General features: G+C 40.8%; 1 protein-coding gene across 2 annotated transcripts; it reads right to left on the reverse strand.

Moving 5' to 3' along the window:
- Positions 1-8,305: 8,305 nt before the first annotated feature.
- LOC139154914 (C-type lectin lectoxin-Thr1-like) lies at positions 8,306-18,295 on the reverse strand. 2 transcript variants are annotated; one of them, XM_070730016.1, is made up of 7 exons: positions 18,119-18,210; positions 16,964-17,041; positions 15,590-15,681; positions 15,297-15,437; positions 13,966-13,992; positions 11,685-11,799; positions 8,306-8,606 (listed from the first exon to the last, which is right to left on the reverse strand). In XM_070730016.1, exons 2-7 carry the CDS (start codon positions 17,028-17,030, stop codon positions 8,539-8,541), a joined length of 510 nt encoding a protein of 169 aa, XP_070586117.1. In that variant the 5' UTR covers positions 17,031-17,041; positions 18,119-18,210; the 3' UTR covers positions 8,306-8,538. The 2 variants fall into 2 exon arrangements, with proteins under 2 accessions (XP_070586117.1, XP_070586118.1); XM_070730017.1 differs by lacking the exon at positions 13,966-13,992 and having other exon boundaries at positions 18,119-18,295.
- Positions 18,296-22,326: the final 4,031 nt, after the last annotated feature.

The raw sequence follows: 22,326 nt of genomic DNA on the forward strand, positions 1-22,326 counted from the left end.
AAAATTATGTTATGTAATTCAAAATTTGATTTCTTTCCCAGTAAGCTAATATGAATGCCACTCTATTAATTCTTAATTCTTAATTCTTAATTCTTAATTCTTAATTCTTAATTCTTAATTCTTAATTCTTAATTCTTAATTCTTAATTCTTAATTCTTAATTCTTAATTCTTAATTCTTAATTCTTAATTCTTAATTCTTAATTCTTAATTCTTAATTCTTAATTCTTAATTCTTAATTCTTAATTCTTAATTCTTAATTCTTAATTCTTAATTCTTAATTCAGCTATGCTGAATCAGGCCAAATCCCATCGAGTCCAGCATTTTGTGTCACAGAGTGGCCCACCAATTGTCCATGGGGATCTTGAGCAGAAAGAGAAGGCAAGACTCTCCCTTTCCCTTGACCCCCAACAAGTGGTACTCAAGGGAATCCTGCCTGCCTCAACCAGCATAGAGGCAGCACTTGGACATCCGTTTCAATAACCATCTAAATGCTTGGCATCCATGGATCTGTCTAATCCTGCCTTGAAGCTATCCAGGCTGATAGCTGTCATGACCTCTTCTGGAAGTGAATTCCATAAACCCTCTGGGTGAAGAAATATTTCCCTTGATTTGTCCTCACTTTCTTACCTATGAGCTTTAGGGAGTGTCCCCTTGTCCTAGTATTGTGTGATAGAGAAAAGAATTTTTCTCTATTCACCTTTTCTATCCCATGCATGATTTTCTACACTTCGATCAAGTCACCCCTTAAACGCTGTTTTTCAAGGCTGAAGAGACCAAGGTGTTGTAACCTGGTATCATAAGGGAGGTGCTCCATTTCCTTGATCATTCTTGTTGCCCTTTTTTGCACCTTTTCCAGTTCCATTATATCCTTCTTGAGGTGCAGTGTCCAGAACTGTACACAGTACTCCAAGTGTGGTCTCACCATCGATTTGTACAGAGGCAATACAATGCATGCTGACCTATTTTCGATGCCCTTCCTAATCATGCCAAGCATGGAATTTGCTTTTTTTACTGCTGCTGCGCACTGGGTTGACATCTTCATTGAGCTGTCCATCAAAAGCCCAAGATCCCTTTCTTGGGTTGTCTCAGAAAGCTTGGTCCCCATCAGTTGGTAGGTATAATTGGGGTTCTTTGCCCTGATATGCATAACTTTGCATTTGTTTAGGTTAAAATGTATTTGCCACTTTGTTGCATACTCACTCAATTTTGAGAGATCCTTCTGGAGCTCCTGACAATCAGTTTCACTTTTCACTACCCGGAACAATTTAGTGTCATCAGCAAATTTTGCTACCTCACTATTTACTTCTACATCCAGATAATTAATGAATAAATTAAAAAGTAAAGGTCCCAAAACTGAACCTTGGGGTACACCACTTCTTACTTCTTTCCATCCAGAGAATTGTCCATTTATTGCCACCTTTTGATTCCTACAATTTAGCCAGTTACCAACCCAGAACAAGACCTGTCCTCTAATTCCATGGCTGAAGAGCTATTTTAGGAGCCTTTGGTGAGGGACTTTGTCAAAAGCCTTTTGAAAGTCAAGATATACAATATCAACTGGGTCCCCTTTATCTGTGTGTTTATTTACACCCTCAAAAAATTCTAACAAGTTAGTAAGACATGATTTGCCTTTGCAGAAACCATGTCGATTTTCTTTCAGCAATGTCTATTTTTCTATGTGCCCAGTAATTTTATCTTTAATAATGGTTTCCATCACTTTTCCTGGAACTGAGGTTAAACTGATTGGTCTATAGCAGTGATTTTCAACCTTTTTTGAGCCGCGGCACATTTTTTACATTTACAAAATCCTGGGGCACACTACCAACCAAAATGACACAAAATAACACTCTAAGACACTCTCCTCTCTTTTCCCATCCCTGCCTCTCCCCCCCCCTTGTGTGTGCGTGTGTGTATACTCTTGAACCATTTTTCTATGTGCCCAGTAATTTTATCTTTAATAATGGTTTCCATCACTTTTCCTGGAACTGAGGTTAAACTGATTGGTCTATATAGTTTCCTGGATCACCTCTGGATCCTTTCTTGAAGATCAGGGTTATATTTCCCTCCCTCCAATCCTCAGGTACAGTGCCTGATCTTAGAGAAAGATTGTATATTTTAGCTAGAAGTTCAGCAATTTCGAACTTGAGTTCCTTGAGAACTCTAGGGTTTTTCTACTCCTGTCCTGTCCTGTTCTGTTCTGTTCCGTTCCATTCCATTCCACTCCACTCTACTCTGTTGCATTTTCTCCTAAAGGGCAACTAGAATATGGAACTCTCCATGTATATCAGCCTCTGTTGTCTTGGAATATTGATCACCAATCTGTTTTTGGGAGGTGACCCCCCCCCCAATTAATCATGATATGGGAAAAAAAGCAAAATAAACAACTTAGATAAGTAAGCTCTTTAGATAATCCATGTGTCCTTTACAGATAAGATGCTGTTTCCAGCATTCTGAAATTATACTGATGCACTAATAAAATGAATATATTTAAACAGTTGATTTGTCAGGTTCCGCATTTTAACCTAACTTTTCATATTAACGTAGGAATAGTAATTCCTTCAGATATTGCAACCTTCCCCAATGACTCCAATGTGGCATAGTGTTATTTTGATATTTTTCCAATGCTTTAAGGCAGAGCATAAGACTAGGACAATAAAGTTTTGGACAGTAAATTTTTCCCAACCATCTAGAATATCTTGACGTTGGTCTGGAAAATACATTTTGGGCCAATTTCAAAGTTGGAAAGGAAGGAGTGGAAATATTTTGTGTCCCAGGGGATCTTTTGCTACATCTGAAAATCCTACCCTCTAAACTGGAGCATGCGGTCAATAGTAGTAACTGTGAGATGGATCTTGAAGTCCTAGTGGAAAATCATTTAAATACGAGCCAACAATGTGCTGCAGCTGCCAAGCCCAGTTCTAAGCTGCTTAAACAGAGGGATAGAATCAAGATCACGTGCAATGCTTATACCACTTTATAAGGCCTTGGTAAGGCCATACTTGGAATACTGCATTCATTTTTTGTCACCACGATATTAAAACGATGTGGAGACTCTAGAAACAGTGCAGAGAAGAGCAACAAAGATGATTAGCGGACTGGGGGCTAAAACATATGAAGAACAGTTGCTATGTCTAGTCTGATGAAAAGCAGGACTAGGGCAGAAAAGGGCTGCAAAAAAATTTACTACTACACTGTGGGCGTGGCTTATTTTGTGGGTGTGGCTTGCTGGCCATGTGATCAGGTGGGAGTGGCTTGATGATTATGTGACTGAGAGGTGCCTTAAAGGTCACGTGACTGTCTTAAAGGTGGCCAACTTGATGTCACTCATGTCAAGGGTTTGGGTTAGGGCAGGGCTGGGCAATTAATTTTGCCATGGAGGCCGCATGAGAAATTGGGATGGTTTTAGAGGGCCAGACTAATATAATTAACTCAGTTCTATCCTCTTCCTTTTTTTCTTTCTCCCAAATTACCCCCCTCCCCAATACACACACACACACAAAGAATGCAAACCTCCCCCCTGTTCCTTATTTATGCATGGTATGTCTGTATGTATGATTGGTCTCTTAAATTGGGGTTTCTTTTTAAAATTAGCTTAAATATCAGATTTGTTTATATTGTTTTATTACTGTTGTTAGCCGCCCCGAGTCTGCGGAGAGGGGCAGCATACAAATTTGATTAATAAATAAATAAATAAATACATTTATTTATTTGCCCCTCCGCTCTCCTCTCCCTCCCCCTCCCCTTTCACTTCCTCACTCGCACTACCCCTCCCCAGCAGGCCACACCCCCACTCCCGGCTGGCCCCGCCTCCGCATTATCACAATAACATTCACTTATGGCACAATAACACCCGCCTCCTCCTCACCCACCGCCACCTTCCCCAGCAGCTCTCCGCCCTTGCATCCTATTCTCTGGGCTGTTGGTCCCCCCCCTATCTCAGCTGCCCAGCCTGTTCCCGCCACAGTTGGGCTGCTGTTGTTGCCGCCCTGAGCCTCAGCAACTGCACTCCCTCCCAACTTGCTGCCTTTTGTCCGCAGAGAGGAGAGAGCCATGAGGAAGGAAGAATTGTTGCTTTCCTGCAGTAAAACAGGACTAAAATGGGCGACCCTCATTTGTCCCACGACAATGGGGCTCTAAAAGAGCCTTGTTGGTGAGTGCTTTTTTTGTCCTGTTCATTCGAGGTGCTTGTTCCCCCCACACACTCCATAGCTCCCTCCTCCAGTAAACCAGTCATAGATATTGGGAGGGCCAGGGGTAAATTCATATCTATAAATTTATCAAGTGTCGTAGATGGTGTCAACTTATCTGTTGACCTGATTACAACTTTTAAAATCTTTACTATCAATATAAATGAAAATGTTGGGTTTCTGAGCTTGGGTTAGAGTTTAGATTTTTGTCGTTTTGAATTTTTTCAATGATTTCTGATGTTATTTTATAGGTTCATGGGATAATTGCTTGGGTGGAAGTTACAAGGATCATGATAAAATTGTATATTGTCTTTTCTCCAGTCATATGTACCATTTATTCCATCTTTTGTAGAACTCTGGTTCCTCTTTGTCCTATAATTCAAGGGTCATTTTCGTCAGCTCAGCACATTCGTGGGTTTTATTAATGAAGTTTAAGGTAGATGGGGTGTGATCAATGATGGGCTACCAAAATTTTTACTACCACACTCTGGGCATGGCTTATACATTTTCTTTCAACATCTTTCAGTGCAAATTGGGTGTTCTGGGGTGGAGCTCCATTTTTGCTACCCCACTGCATTCCCCACCCCTGGGTATAATCCAATTTCCAAGCTTGGGCAAATGTTACTCTAGGAGTAGTTAAAATGTTTACCAGTAGGTATCTATCGTCTTTATTGAATTGCTGTTTAATTATTCCTAGGAGGAATAATTCCAGTTTTAAGGGAATTGGTTTCTGTATAATTTGATCAAGGTATTTTTTTTAATCTTTAGCCAAAAGGTTCTAGCTTTGGGGCACGTCCACCAGAGGTGGTAGTAGGTCCCTATTTTTTGTCTGCATTTCCAACAGAAAGGAAACATTTTAGATAGCCAGGCTGGAGGAAGGTGCCAGTAGTAAAACATTTTATATATGTTCTCTCTAAAGCTGTATTTAATTTGTAATTCTGGGTCCAGATTTTATTCCATTCTGATAAATGTATCGTATAACCAAAGTTTTGGGCCCAAGCAACCATATTTCCTTTAACCTGTTCTTCAAAGAGGTCATATTGTAAAAGAAATTTATAAAGGCTTGAGATTATTTGTATATCTGGACCGAGAATAATTTGGTCTAAGATATTCACTTTTTGGAAACCTAGCATTCTCCTGTCTTTGTTGTATATAGATTTGATATGAAAATATTGTAACCAGTCCAGATTAATATCTTTAAGATGTAGGACCTCTTTGGAGCTTAGTTGATCTTTTTCATCCAATAAATCATCATAGGTTATAGCTTTACCTGGGGGCAAGACATTTGGATAGGTTTCTGTCTCTATAGCAGTAATGGCGAACCTATGGCATGCGTGCCACAGGTGGCATGCAGAGCCATATCTGCTGGCACATGTCCATTGCCCTAACTCAGTTCCAATGTGCATGTATGTGTCGTTCAGCTTATTTTTGGCTCAACTGGAGGCTTTAGGAGTGCATTTTCGGCTTCCACAGAGTCTCCGAGGGGATGGGGGAGAGCATTTTTGCTTCTGGAGCCCGGGGAGGGCGAAAAACAGGCCTATCAGGCCCACCAGAAGTTGGGAAATGGGCTGTTTTAGGGGGAGGGGTGGAGGCCATTTTCACCATCTCCAGGCCCTAAATTATGGGTGTTGGCAAGTCATGCATGCACAATAGTGCTCGCACACATGCTTTCGGCACCTGAGGAAAAAAGGGTTTGCCCTCACTGCTCTATAGGAATAAACCACCTAAGCATCTGTACATAATGAGATTTTTTTTTATTTTAGTCCAGGAATTGAATAGACTATTTCTAATGTAATGATATCTGAGTACCAAGTGTTTTTTGTCTTTATATGCCATCAGGAATGTGTGCCATCCTTGGTGCAAATCGAAGCCTTCTGGAGCTAATGCTCTTTTGTCTCTTAAAAGGATCCACTCTCTTATCCACGTTAGCAAATACTGGAAGTTTTTAACTGGAAGACCTCCAAGGTCCCTTCCAACTTTGTTATTCTATTTTAATTGGTGAAATCCATGGTCTTCATCAGTTCAGCAGATGGTGTCCTTCCATCCCTGAAAGTCTATTGAAGAGATTTCATTCAGGAATGTCTGGAAACTCTTCCATTTACTTACCATTTTTCTCCCTTTGTCTACTTGTAAACAAGTCTGATTTTTGGCTCACACAGAAGCTCTGGGAGGGTGTTGTTGGCTTCCAGAGAGCCTCTGGGTGATGGGGGAGGGCAGTTTTACCCTCTTCCAGGTCCTAGGAAGCCTTTGGAGTCTGGGGAAGGGGAAACACAAGCCTACTGGGCCAACCAGAAGTTAGGAAACAGGCCATTTCTGGCCCCCAGAAAGTCTCTGGGGGGCGGGGAAAACTATTTTCACCCTCCCCAGGCATTGAATTATGGGTGTGGGCACTCACGCATGCGTAACAGCACACACACATGCTTTTTTTGGCACCCAAGAAAAAAAGGTTTGCCATCACTGACATATGCCATACATTTTTAAACTAGCGGTTCCTCTTCTATAATCATTATATTTCTATCTTTTTTATATATATGTTACTCTGGGTATATGTTAGTCATCTGATGCTGCCTCTTCCAAACCTAGTTTTGTCTCCTACATCTACCACCAATTAATTTTCAGTTTTATTCCTAAATTAACCACTATAGCTTAACTTCAAAAATATTTATTGTCTTTCATGCCTCTTAATTCTAAGCCATATTGCTCCTTACCCTCATTTAATATCTTTATTCATTGTTCACTTCCCCCCCCCAATTGTAACATTTCTAAATGTCCTAAGTGCCTAATTTTTTCTCTCTCTCTTTTAGCTCCCTTCTCACTTTCTTACTAAAATTTTCTCTGTTTTAATTCATTGTTTATATTTAAGCCAATAGTCTTCATCTTTATTCTTCCATCTATTGGTCTAAAACTGAGTTCCCCATGATAAAAAATTCCAACACCTCATTTGCTTAATTTCAAATAAAACCATTGTAGTAGTATTAATTATTGGCTATTAATATCTTTCATCATCCCTACAGTTTCCATAGTCATCTAAATCCTATCAATATTGTATCATGTTCATGAATTATCCAAATCTTATATTTAAACAAATCTTGTATGTAAAAATAATTATTATTCAGATTATATGTTTTTCCAACATTTGATCCACTTTCATTGTTTCTAATTGTCTGTTTTCTATGTCAGTATAAATATTTAATTATATTAAATCAAAAATTTAATCTAACGCCACCAAACATTTATCAATTTTTTGATAAATTCTTGATTGATTGAACAAAAATGTATAAATATGTATGTTATAGACATTGTAAGGTATATGTGTTGATATAAAAATAAAAATGGTGGAGGAAGAAAAAATTTGCAAAAAAAAATGACCCACTCCAAACTTGATTGCAGAAAATATGATTTCAGCAACAGAGTGGTTAATACCTTGAACTCGCTACCTGATTCTGTGGCTTCCTCCCCAAATTCCCAAACCTTTACCCTTAGACTGTCTTATTGTCCTAAGGGGTCAGTAAGAGATGTGTATAAGAGCACCAGTGGGCCTACAATCCCTGTCCAAATATTCCCTTGTATTTGTACTCATCTTATGTATTCAAATAATGTTATATTTATGTATATTATCAAATGTGTACTTGACAAAATAAATAAATAAATATGTCAAAATTGAACAGCTGTCTCTCAGTGAAGGAGAGGGGGAATACAACATCCTTTATCTCCAGTCTACAACAGAGTCCTTTCAGCAGTTCTAAGAAGAGTCCTTATCCATTTGCAATACTCAGGTGACTCAACCTTAACTGCCCACCAAAAAATGCAAATGACCAGCTGTCTGCAAGGATCCTTCAATTCCCCAGCTTCTTGGATGAGAAGCAAAATGTCTTTAAAGAAAAACCAGAAAGTCCAGTTGCCTCTTTGATAAAGCATCTTTGGGACATTGCTACTATTGGCTCCTCTTGGGCGTCAATATGTGTTTTCTGCTCTCTCTTTCATTCAATCTTTTATACCTTCCTCCTGAAATACTGGGATTTGAAACAGCCAAACCAACAGCTTCCAACCCACGCATCCCATCAAATGTTGCCATCCCATGTCCCTGAATGACAGAAATATACTCAGAAATGTTGCATAAATGTTCTATAGAGAGTTTATTTCATATTGTATTGCCATTGGGAAAAATCAGAAGAACAGGGTAATGGTAAAGTTGTCTATTCTAACAGGAAATGTGCATAGGAAAGGTAAAGATCTGGTTTGTCATTCTTGATTATTCAGAGGTAGTAAAATCAACAGGATGTTGATCAAATTTGCAAGTATTTCATAGTTGGTACTGGTTGCATCGCAGCTGCCTTCGTCCCCAGGGCTCTACAACTGGTACTTACAGATGTAAGAGTTAGGACTGCTACATGACCTATCATTCCATCCTTTAAAACCTAAAATGCAAAAGATAGGACAGAAGTTGGTTCTTAATTCCTTCAACAGTGACCTAGAAAATATTGTCATTCTTTAAATTTCATGAAAATCTCCATTGACTCCAAGGGAATTTCCCAGAAAAAGCAAAAACAACATTGACTTCCAGAGAATAAATGGAGAAATGGAGGCAATGATTGATATTCCTCCTAAAAGAAATCAATTGTCATAGTAAAAGTAAAAGTACCCCTCCTTAGGGCAGAAACAGATACAGGAATCAGGATAAAGGGAATGGGAGGAGAGGAAGGAAAGGAAAAAGGAAAAGGAAAAGGAAAAGAATAGAATAGAATAGAATAGAATAGAATAGAATAGAATAGAATTTTATTGGCCAAATGTGATTGGACACACAAGGAATTTGTCTTTGGTGCAAATGATCTCAGCGTACAAAAAAGAAAAAGATACAATTGTCAAGAATCATGAGGTCCAACACTTAATGATTGTCATAGGGGTCAAATAAGCAATGAAGAAACAATCAATATTAATAAAAATCTTAGGATACAAGCAACAAGTTACAGTCATACAGTCCTAAGTGGGAGGGAAAGGATGATAGGAATGATGAGAAAAAATAGTAGAAATAGAAGTGCAGATTTAGTAAAAAGTCTGACAGTGTTGAGGGACTTATTTGTTTAGTAGAGTTTGGGGAAAAAACTGTTCTTGTGAGGAAGAGAAAGGAAGGGGGAGGGGAGGGGAGGGGGAGGGGGAGGGGAGGGGGAGGGGAGGGGAGGGGGAGGGAATGAAAGGAAAGGGAAGGGAAGGAATCCATATGAATCTTTGTTTCCTGATCTCACAATTCTAAAATCACTTTGTTTATTTAGAAGTGAGAGATGTAGTCTCTAACCTTAATTGCCCCTGATTATTAAATTATATGAAAAAATTTCCTGAGGTAAAAATGGAATATGGAATACATTAACTACATATACACAAATGAGTGCATAAACAAATGAAAGTAAGTAAGGAGCTGACCTGTACCAAAATATTTACGCAAAGGCGGAAAAGTTCCCAGTAAGATCTTACATGTAAAAATTACAAATAAAAAAAGTCATTTAACTAATAATTGTCCTGCTCTTTCATTATACTTCAGACCTGCTCCGAAGAGTGCCTGTCATACTCACCCCAACAAGAGGGCCAGTTTTGACCAATCAATGGGTCGTATCATGTTATTTGAAAAGATTTAGGCAAGTTTTCTCCATCTCACTGCTTTCCAGATCTGTTGAACCACCATTGGTGGTAGAATGTTTACTCTGGTGTACCTTGTGGGCAGAGTTGGGTTCCTACCAGTTCAGACTGGTTCTATAGAACTGGTAGTAACTTGGCGGCCTGGGTCACTAGAACTGTCAGCGACCCAGCCTGCCACACCCCCAAACAGGTTCTTGCAGCAGTACCTATGGCACTGCCATTTTGTTTTTCACTTCTGCACATGGGCAGTGTTGTGATTCAGTCTGAGGCTCCTCAGGGAATGGCTGGCATTCTGCCGGCTCCATGCTCAGAGGGGGAGGACGAGGAACAGGAGGAGGAGGACCAGGCAGACGGGGAAGAGGAATTGCAGGCCGAGGAAGAGGCAGAACAGCCTGAGACCCCCGGGGTGGAGCTCTCCCCAGCGAGTAGCCTGGAGTCCTTAGATGAGAACACACAAGCCATCATCGATCTCAGGCAGAGAAGAGCAGCACAACGAAGGGGACAATTAGCCAGGTATTACCATCCCTAATAGGCAACAGCTGGGTTTGGGTGTGGTTCTCCCCAGAAAGGCTGAAAAGGCAGGCCCGCCCTTCCTGTATTGTGGAGAATTATCATTTGGGAGTCCTGTGACCTTGCTGCAATCCTTGGCGTCTCTGATTCTGGCTTGTGGCCTTGAAGGCTGAAACCCTGGGGGAGGCGTGGGTCTTATTCTCTACAGTGGTGGGTGTGCCAGCAAGAAGCCTGTTGTATTGTCTGGCCGTCGTGACTCTTCTGTGAAGCCTCATAGCATCCCAGTGTGTAAGAACAGTTTTTCCCTGTGTTTGTGTTCAAAAATATAAAGTGACTTTGCGTTTTACCAGCGTGTCTGGCTGCTTTTTTCAGTTGGTGCTGAAGTCTGGGGGCACCCAGACAGAACAGGCAGAAGGTTTTTTTAAGTACTGCACATGCACACGCATGTATGAAATGCTTGCAGCACACATGAAGCATATCCCTGATTGGACCGACAGCAAACCAAGCTGGAACCTACCCATGCTGGTGAGTACCAATTTTGTAAAGACAGAATTATATCTGAAGGAGAGTTATCCAGCTTTGCCCTCATGGAATGCTAACCGTTTCTCCTAAAGGCTATTAGAAGAAAAAACAGACTAAATTATAGCTGGAGAACAGTTATTCAGCTTTTTCCTCACGAAGAGCTAACCATTACTCTTAAAGGCTATTCTAAAAAGGAGAGAGAGGTTGAGAGAGAAGGGACATCTTCAGTTTTGAATTATGAAAATCTCCATGAAACATTTGATTGATAGATAGATAGATAGATAGATAGATAGATAGATAGATAGATAGATAGATAGATAGATAGATAGATAGATTTTTATTGGCCAAGTGTGATTGGACACACAAGGAATTTGTCTTGGTGCATATGCTCTCAGCGTACATAAAATAAAATATACATTTGTCAAGAATCATGTGGTACAACACTTAATGATTGTCATAGGGGTCAAATAAGCAATGAAGAAGCAATATTAATAAAAATCTTAGGATATAAGGAACAAGTTACAGTCATACAGGCAACATGGGAGGAAATGGGTGATAGGAATGATGAGGAAAAAAAGGTAGAATAGAAGTGCAGATTTAGTAGAAAGTCTGACAGTGTTGAGGAAATTATTTGTTTAGTAGAGTGATGGCGTTCCCTTCCTCTGATTTATGGGATGAGTCCAAGTTTAAAAAAATACACTCTAATATTTCTGATTGCCTCTGACTTGAAAAATTAGTTCATCAAGGACACAGAGGTAAGAAGTGTTGGCTTACCTGAGTCTTTTTTTAAAAAGTTTTTATTATATTACAAAGGTTAAAAAGGAAGAGCTTACCTGAGTCTATTGTCAGCTCTGCACACTTTTCATTCCCATTAGAGTTGTCTGGCTGGTTTACCAGCCAGGCTTTGTGATTGTAGGTGGATTCATCAGCCCATCTCCATCGCCCTTTCTGTTGAGGAAAGACAGACCAGGATCACATGTTAAGAAGGTAATTAACCACCTGGGATTATAAACTACACAGATTAGTCAAAAGTGCTGAGTGGTGGGCAGTTCTTAGATTATGGCTATTATGAACAAGTTCAAGCAATCTTCCCAGGGAGCAAACTGACAAATTTGTAGCGCACATCCATTAAAATAAAAATAATAATAAGGCACCATATCATGAACAATTCATGACAGTGAATGTGGTGGAAAATTATATATGTTGCATCTGACATTCAGTTCTATGTAATTTTGGACTACATAGCTGAATTTAAAAAAAAATATTTGGGGCTACCCATTCTTTTCCCATCATTCATATTTACAATAAAAGTAAAAATGGAAGGCCACTTGCAATGAACTTTTGCAATTATATTTTCAGGATGAAATGTGGATCCTCCTTCAAAAAGGTGGGGGGAGTGAAATACCTAGCACAGCTATTTGGTTATAATTTAGAAGATTTCTTAGTATCACTGCAATTAGGACATAAGCTATAGACAGCTCAGAGGGTTAATTTTTAAAGATATGCATCAGAAATGCATCTAAAATCTAAAGTGTAGCTATTTGTTTACTTTATTTATTTATTTATTTATTAATATTACTTATGTGCCACCCAACTCCCAAGGGACTCTGCTAAACAGAACTGTGGAACAACATAAAACACACAAACATATCTGTCTCTGTCTCTGTCTCTGTCTCTCTGTCTCTGTCTCTCTCTGTCTCTCTCTGTCTCTCTCTCTCTCTCTCTCTCTCTCTCTCTCACCCTCCCTCCCTCCCCCCCCCCAATGTGTGTGTGTGTGTGTTGTTAATTTGACTGGCTGGATCACTCTCATAGATTATAACAGTATATCTTTCAAATAGATATAAATAAGAAAAACAAATGAATAAGAGAAAAGGGGAAAATAAATAAATGTCTTCATCCTATATCTCATCATATATCTATGAGGAAATGATAAAGCTTCATAATTAGAATAAAGCAGAACAGAACAGAATAGAATTGGAAAGGGACCTTAGAGGTCTTCTATTCCAATCCATTATTTAGGCATAACCTCTTCTTAAAAACGTCTAGTGTTGGACCCCCCCCCCCCCCCGCGACTTCTGGAGGCAAGGTGTTCCACTGATTAATTTTTCTAACTATCAGGAAATTTCTTATTTCTAGGTTGCTTTTCTCCTTGCTTAGTTTCCATCTAAGGGCATTTGCTCATGTTCGCCTGGTGCACCAGTTGCAGCCCTATTTCAACAGGGAGCCTACTGCAACACTCTCTACATGGGGCTACCTCTGAAGAGTGTTCGGAAACTTCAGATTGTGCAGAATGCAGCTGTGCGAGCAGGCATGGATCATCCCAGATATGCCCATGTTTTGTCAACACTCCGCAGCCTGCACTGGTTGCCGATTAATTTCTGGACACAATTCAAAGTGTTGGTGATGACCTATAAGGCCCTATATGGCATCGGACCAGAATACCTTCGGGACCGTCTTCTGCCGCATGAATCCCAGTGCCCGCAGAGTTAACCTTCTCTGGGTCCCATCGACTAAACAATGTTGTCTGGCAGGGCCTAGGGGAAGAGCCTTCTCTGTGGCAGCCCCGACCCTCTGGAACCAACTCCCCCTGAGATTCAAACTGCTCCACCCTCCTTGGCTTCTGCAAGACCTTGAAGACCTATCTACGTCACCAGGCATGGGACAATTAATGAATTCCCTTCTCTGTCCATTAAGAGTTATGTGTGGTAGTGATTGTATAGTATTGATTGTTTTTTAAGATAGCGGGTTTATAGTCATTGTTTTAACTATTGGATTTGTATTGTACTGTTTTATTGCTGTTGTGAGCCGTCCTGAGTCTTCGAGAGGGGTGGCATACAAGTCTAATAAGTTGTTGTTGTTGTTGTTGTTGTTGTTGTTATTATTATTATTATTATTATCATTATCATTATTATTATCATTATTATCATTATTATCATTATTATTTTTATTATCTATTGCTTCTTGTCCTGCCTTCAATTGTTTTTGAGAATAGTTTGACTCCCTCTTTTTTGTTTCAACCCAATATTAATGAGTTGGGGGGGGGGTTCCTTCTAATTTTAAACATCAACAAAAGTTATTATTTAAACAAAAACTGCACAAGTATTTAATACCTACCGTACATGAAAAGTGCCACCTAAATTTCTAAAAGCCAAAAAGAACAAATTTGAAAAGTTATTCAGATGGCGCTGACCTGAATTGTAGCTTATTTATTTTATTTTATTTATTTATTTATATTTTTTGTCAAGTACGCATTTGTAATATACATAGATAAAACTGTTTATATACATAAGATGGTTACTGATAAGAGGAACAATTGGACAGGGACAGTAAGCACACCAGTATGCTTATGCACGTCCCTTACTGACCTCTTAGGAATTGGGTGAGGTCAACAGTGGATAATCTAAGTGTTTGGGGGGAGGGTTGGTGACAAAACTACAGAGTCAGGGAGTGAGTTCCAGGCATTGACCACTCTGTTGCTAAAGTGTATTTTCTACAGTCAGGTTTGGGGCTGTTCGCTTTGAGTTTGTATCTGTTGTTGGGGTTGAAGCTGACATATTCTTTGACATGTAGGATATTGTAACAGATAATTTTGTGAGCTATACTTAGTCATGCCACAGGCAACATAGTTCTAAGCTTTCTAAGCCCAGGATCTCAAGTCTGGTTGCATAAGGTATTCTGTTGCAAGTAGATGAATGGAGGGCTCTTCTAGTAAAATATCTCTGGACACTTTCTAATGTATTTATGTCTGGAACAAACTTCCAGCAGACGTGGTAGATAAATCCACAGTAACTGAATTTAAACATGCCTGGGATAAACATATATCCATCCTAAGATAAAATACAGAAAATAGTATAAGGGCAGACTAGATGGACCTTGGGGTCTTTTTCTGCCGTCAGACTTCTATGTTTCTATGTTTCTGATGTGTGGTATGGTTCCAGACAGATGAACTGCATTCAAGCATTGGCCTGGCCTGGTATGTTCTGATTAGTAGTGTGATAATACCGAAGAAGAAGCTACATAAGATTAGGTTAACAACTCTTGAAGCCTTTTTGCCGATGTTGTTGCAGTGGGCTTTGACACTTAGGTCATTTTATATGAGTATTCCAAGATCTTTGAGAGAGTGAGGGTCATCTGCAAGGTCTTGTTTATTCAGCTTGCATTTGGTATTCTGATTCTTTTTGTCAATTAGTAGGACAGAGCATTTGTTTGGCTATTCTGACAGAGAGTCAAGATCTCTTTAGTTTTAGTTTTAGATTTAGTTTGTGTCTAAATCCAGGCACAATCGATTGCATTTATGCGCATCAACAAACAACTTCAGGTTCCTAACAATACATTAACCATAGCAACGAGTCCATCAAAAAATAACAGAAGTAGGTGTGTAAAATTACTGCATAAAGAATGCAACTGTGTGCAGTGGAGAAAGAAATGACAAATATCAGACTCACCCCAGAGGCATCAAAAAGTCCTGTCCAGACATTACTAGGTCTCCCCTGTTTGTCTCTGATGTATACAGACACTAGTGCAGCCTCTTGGGGGCTGAGGATAGAGGCAAGATGATATCCAGAGCCATAGCTCTGGCACTCAAGCTAGAAATAGAGGGAGGACAAGAAGAGGGCACACCATGCTCATGAGTCAGGTTGTCTCAGAGTTTAAACATTCCACATCTTAATTTGTGCAATTTTAGTTTCCCAACAAACTTTTCATCACACTGGAACTGGAGGGGGGAAATGGTTCTTACCTCAGCACCATCCCAATCTAGTTTTTCCTCAAAATATCCATAGCAGTTCCCTTGTTTCTTCAACCAATCCCTGGGACATGTTGCAGCCTTAGCTGCAAGGTGACAAAAGGAGAAATACATTCATTTTATTTATGCATCTCAACAATACAGTTTCAGAATGCTGACCTGTTATGGGACACATGAGAACATCTGGAGACAGAGTTTGCTTATCTAATTTTTTTTAAAAAAAATTGCTTTTTCCCATATTATGATAAATTTGGGTCGCGAGAGCCATCGTGGGGCTTCCTAGATTTGCCTACGTATCTACAACACTCCACGGCCTGCATTGGCTGCCGATCAATTTCCGGTCACAATTCAAAGTGTTGGTTATGACCTTTAAAGCCCTACATGGCATTGGACCAGAGTACCTCCGGAACTGCCTGCTACCGCACGAATCCCACAGAGTTGGCCTTCTCCAGGTCCCGTTGACTAAACAATGTCGTCTGGCAGGCCCCAGGGGAAGAGCCTTCTCTGTGGCGGCCCCGGCCCTCTGGAACCAACTCCCCCCCGGAGATTAGAACTGTTCCCACCCTCCTTGTCTTCCGTAAACTACTCAAGATCCACCTATACCGCCAGGCATGGGGGAGTTGAGACACCTTTCCCCCAGGCTCCCTATAATTTATGTTTTGTATGTATGTGTTGTCTGGTTTTAATATGATAGGGTTTTAGTTATTTCTTTTAATATTAGATTTGTGCCATTATAATATTGTTTTTTACCATTGTTGTGAGCCGCCCCGAGTCTTCGGAGAGGGGTGCCATACAAATCTAATTAATAATAATAATAATAATAATAATAATAATAATAATAATAATAATAATAATAATTGTGCCCTGTCAACTGATGACCTCTCCAGGAGTGCAATCAGATCAGGAGGCAGCATGGGGCCTCAGAGCCAGCATCAAGGGAACCTGAGAGCTCCAAGGGGAAAAAGTGGGAATGGAGTGGCAGAGAAAGAGAGAGGCAGAGCCAGAGCCATCAGCCATCAGATAGAGAATAAACAGCTACCAAGTGTGGATGTGGCTGATGAAGAAGTGGAGGAACAGCTAGGTCCAGTGCCTGATGCATGGATGTACAGAAGGCAAAGGAGAGTAGTGGAAATCTATGGGCAGATCTTTAGGAAGGAAGAGCTAGTGAAGCCCCATCCTAGCTCTTGGGATAAAAGGCAGGGGGTAGAGATGAATAGGTGTGGCAGATAACTATTCATCTCCCTGCTGGACAGACCTGTTATCCTGCTGCGATAGAGAGACTTTTTGCTGCTGGTGCTCCTAATAAAGCAATTATTAACTTAACTACAGAAGGTTTGTCATGTTTAGGAACCAGGTTAGTACACTCACCTCCCAAAAAAGGATTGGTGATCAAGCTTGCAAGACAACAGAGGCCAACGTACAAGAAGAATCCCATCGTCTGGTTGTCTTTTAGGAGAAAAGGGAAGTTATTGCAATAGAAGAATTAATAGAGTGGCATTGATATTAACTTGCTGAGAAAGAAAGCATATTTATATTCCGCATGTCTGATCAGGATTTTCAATAGGGCTAGTTTGCTTACCCCTGCATATTTTAATTGTTAGTTCCTATTTGGACATTAACTAAATTTGAGAACTAAATTAAAAAGAAGTAAAGAACTTGTAGCAGAATTTCAGTTCTATATAGCTGATTATCTGAGGTGTGTTATAAATGCTTCTACAGTAAATTGAAGGAGTCAAGAATAAAATACTGTATTCTGTTATTAGCCACCCCAAGTCTTCGGAGAAGGGCAGCATACAAATCTAATAAATAAATAAACAAACAAACAAATGAATGAATGAATGAATGAATGAGTGAATGACAATTTTCTGTGATATGGTCCCACAACTAATCAACAAAGTATTGTTATTATAATTAACAGTTTTCATGAAATTAAATTGTTTAACAAAGAAAAAGAAAGCCAGCATATTTTGAAGTTCCATCATTTAATTCTGAATCTAGTCCACCTGAAAACTTTGCTGTTGCAGTGGCTAGTATACAACCTATGGAAAACATTATTGCTACTTCAAAAAAATCATCTGCTTATAGCAATGACAGATCACTGTACAGAAAGTAGAGAATGTTGCATTTGAAACAGAAGGAGGTTTTTCTGCAGCTTAGATAAATCCCTGAGCAAATTCATAACTTAAGTGACATTAATGGAACAGAATAACAGAGTTGGCGAGGACCTTGGAGTCTTCTAGTAGAACCCCTGCTCAAGCAGGAAACCTTATACCTTTCCAGACACATGGATGGTCAGTTTCTTCTTCCAGTGCTGGAGCATTCACAACTTCTGGGGGCAATTCGTTCCACTGATTAATTGTTCTAACTGTTAAGAAACTTCTGCTTAGTTCTAGGTTGCTTCTCTCCTTGATGAATTTCCATCCCTTACTTCTTGTCCTGCCCTCAGGTGCTTTGGAGAATAGCTTGACTCCTTCTTTGTGGCAGCCCCTGAAATATTGCAACACATATCTAATCAATACTTACCAAGAAAGCCTTCAGCCTCCTACTTTGCAAAGTTGTTCAACTGGGGATGTTGAGTTGGTGGACAGTTGACTGGTGGACTTTCAGGTTCTGAGCAATCATTAAATAGTGTCTAGATATATAAATTTCTTCAAGGATTTCCTAATATACCCTCCTCTTTTTCCCATAACTGAAAGGAAAGGAAGATTGAAATATAATTGGCTAGTATTTCCTTAGGTAAAGAAAGGAGTTATCAAAATTATACCCACTGATTCCAGTGGGAAGCAAACACTATGACTTGTTAATCCTTCATCACATATAATTGTTTTAATTATTGGTTTAAATGTTGTGGTTTCTAGTTTATGTTATACTAAATGTTAACACAATTGAGGAAGATTACTAATTGCAGAAACGTTAATCCTTCCCTGAGATTTCCCCTGAGAAAAACACACTTTGCTGCCTTTTTTTGTGTGTGTGTGTGTTTTTGTTTTTGGGTTTTTTGTTCTAATTTTTATTCAAAGGTTTTCATGAATATAAAAACTCGCACAAGCTAATGAAGAGCAAAACAAACAAATATAAAAGAAGGAAAAAAGAAGAGGAGAAAAATAGAAGACAAATTGAGTAGTCCATATGCTTTTGTAGTGTAAGAGTTGTAGATTACAGGATAGTTTTTTTTCCTGAAGTCCAATTGTTTGTTGGAAAATAGGTTATTAGTTTCAAGATGGAGTGTAATGGATTGGTTTATGACTGATTCCATAACTTTGCAAGTGACACAACTCAACGAAATTGGTGTGTAATTTTCAACATTACTTGGTTCTCCTTTTTTGAAGATAGGGATGACTGGGGCTAGTGACCATAGTTTGGGTAAGGAGCTGGTTCTGAAGGATTTATTAAAAATTATGCTTAGCGATTCAGCTAAGGTAGAGGAGAGCTTTTTAAAGAAGTAAGCACATAGACCATCGGGTCCAATTGATAGTGATCATTTTAAGTTGCATAATGACTTTTTAACATTTTCTTCTGTAAAATCAATTTGTGTTAGATCATTGAAGTTGAATGGAGCGCGACTAGGAAATGATGGACAAGATCCATTACTGTTAAAAAAGACTGAGCTGGAAAATGTGTTAAAGATGTTTGCTTTAACTGTTTCACCATTATAGTCTTTATCATTTGGTCCTTTAAGGGGAGGAACCCTTATTCTTGTAAAAAAATAATAAAAATATTTTAAAAACACACAAAAATAGAAGCTTACTGTGTTTATCTCAGGGGAAATCACATGGAAGGAATGGTGTTTCTGCAAGAAATTATTTTCCTGATGTATGCCAGTGAGTCTTTAACTGTATACAGGAGACATGCTAGACAATTGAACTACTTCCACATGATCTGCTCCATAGAACTTTGAGGATCCGGTGGCAGGATAAGGTGCCTAACACCGAGGTCCTCTCCAAAGCAGGCCTGCCATCAATTCACACCCTGCTGATGAAAGCCCAGACACACTGGGCAGGCCATAATGCAAGGATGCCAGACCATCGCATCCCTAAACGACTCCCCTATGGTGAGCTTTCTAAAGGAAAGTGATCACACAGGGGACAAAGGAAGTGATACAAACACATTGAAAGCCTCCTTCAAGTCCCTCAATATCAACACCACCTCCTGGGAAACCCTGGCACAAGATTGATCAACATGGCGCATGCTAATCCACAGAGGTCGCCAGATATCTTAGGACAGAACAACAACCATAGCAGAAGAGAAGCGAGCTCTCCTCAAAGCCACAGCTGCAAATGCTGTGACAATGGTGCCCACACATGTCTGCCCAATTTGTGGCAGAACATTTTGTGCCCGTGTAGGCCTTACCAGTCACCTGAGGATACTTTGTATACAGCCCACAACCTGTTAGATGTCAAAGTCCTCTTCAAACATGATGGAAGAATATCATCTTCCTGTTTAATATCTGACATAACATAGGTTTAGGTTTAGGTTTATTGGATTTATATGCCGCCCCTCTCCGCAAACTCGGGGCGGCTCACAACAATAATAAAAAACAGTACAGTACACAATACCAAATCCAATGCCCACCCATCCAGTTCCAATTTAAATTAATAATCTCATAAAAAACAGTATATATAAAAAACAGGCACACAGTCAATCAATCAACAAAACAACATGGGCAAGGGGGAGGTGTTTTAGTTCCCCCATGCCTGACGGCAAAGGTGGGTCTTAAGGAGTTTACGAAAGGCAGGGAGGGTGGGGGCAATCCTAATCTCAGGGGGGAGCTGGTTCCAGAGGGTCGGGGCCCCCACAGAGAAGGCTCTTCCCCTGGGTCCCGCCAGACGACATTGTTTAGTCGACGGGACCCGGAGAAGGCCAATTCGTGCGGCAGGAGGCGGTCCCGAAGATATTCTGGTCCGGTGCCATGAAGGGCTTTATAGGTCATAACCAACACTTTGAATTGTGACCGGAAACTGATCGGCAGCCAATGCAGACTGCGGAGTGTTGGAGTGATATGGGCATACTTGGAGAAGCCCATAATTGCTCTCGCAGCTGCATTCTGCACGATCTGAAGTTTCCGAACACTTATCAAAGGTAGCCCCATGTAGAGAGCGTTACAGTAGTCGAGCCTCGAGGTGATGAGGGCATGAGTGACTGTGAGCAATGACTCCCGGTCCAAATAGGGCCGCAACTGGCGCACCTGGGCAAACGCCCCCCTCGCCACAGCTGAAAGGTGTTTTTCTAAGGTGAGCTGTGGATCGAGGAGGACGCCCAAGTTGCGGACCCTCTCTGAGGGGGTCAATAATTCCCCCCCCAGGGTAATGGACGGACAGATAGAATTGTCCTTGGGAGGCAAAACCCTCAGCCACTCCATCTTGTCTGGGTTGAGTTTGAGTTTGTTAACACCCATCCAGGCCCCAACAGCCTCCAGGCACCGGCACATCACTTCCACTGCTTCGTTGACTGGACATGGGGTGGAGATGTACAACTGGGTATCATCGGCATATTGATGATACCTCACCCCATGCCCTTGGATGATCTCACCCAGCGGTTTCATGTAGATATTAAATAGCAGGGGGGAGAGGACCGACCCCTGAGGCACCCCACAAGGGAGAAACCTCGGGGTCGACCTCTGACCCCCCTCTAACACCGACTGCGACTGACCGGAGAGGTAGGAGGAGAACCACTGAAGAACAGTGCCTCCCACTCCCAACCCCTCCAGCCGGCGCAGAAGGATACCATGGTCGATGGTATTGAAAGCCGCTGAGAGGTCAAGGAGCACCAGGACAGAGGACAAACCCCTGTCCCGGGCCCTCCAGAGATCATCCATCAACGCGACCAAAGCAGTTTCCGTGCTGTAGCCGGGCCTGAATCCAGACTGCTGAGGACCTAGATAATCGGCTTCATCCAAGGACCGCTGGAGTTGAAGTGCCACCACCTTCTCGACAACCTTCCCCATGAAGGGAAGGTTGGAGACTGGACGGTAGTTATTAAGCACGGCTGGGTCCAGGGAAGGCTTCTTGAGGAGGGGGCGCACAACCGCCTCCTTATAAAGTGGCGGAAAGGACCCCCTCCCCAAGGACGTGTTGACAATCTCCTGGACTCAGCTCCGTGTCACCCCTCGACTGGCCGAAACCAGCCAAGAGGGACACGGATCCAGTAAACAGGTGGCGGAACTCACAGCTCCAATGGCCTTGTCCACTTCATCAGGTGTCACCAAGTCAAACTCCTCCCAGACAGATGGACAAAGACGTTTAGCCCCAGTCACCTCGACTGACTCATTGTCAGTCGACTCTGTTTCACAATTGGAGTCGAGGTCCGCTCGGATCCGGGCGATTTTATCAGCGAAAAACGTGTTAAAATCCTCGGCACTACTCTGCAAGGGCTCCCCAACTCCCCTCTGATTAAGAAGGGAGCGGGTTACCCTAAACATAAGATAGAAACAACAAATCTTAAAACCAACAGAAAAAAGAAAACAAGTAAATGTGATGAATGAAAGATTAATAGGCCATAGTGTTTGCTTCTCACTAGAATCAATGGGTATATATTTTGATAACTCCTTTCTTTACCTAAGGAAATTATATTTTTATTTCCTTTCCTTTCAGTTATGGGAAAAACAATAGGGTGGACCAGGAAATCCTTGAAGAAAATTGTCCCTCTTGATCTTGTGCCAGGTACTTGCTCATGTGAGTTACCCATGTGAGTCCACCAGTCCATCAACTGAACTTCCACAGGTTAAGGACATT

The sequence above is a fragment of the Erythrolamprus reginae genome, chromosome Z (genome assembly GCF_031021105.1).
Source record: "Erythrolamprus reginae isolate rEryReg1 chromosome Z, rEryReg1.hap1, whole genome shotgun sequence".
Taxonomy (NCBI): domain Eukaryota; kingdom Metazoa; phylum Chordata; class Lepidosauria; order Squamata; family Dipsadidae; genus Erythrolamprus; species Erythrolamprus reginae.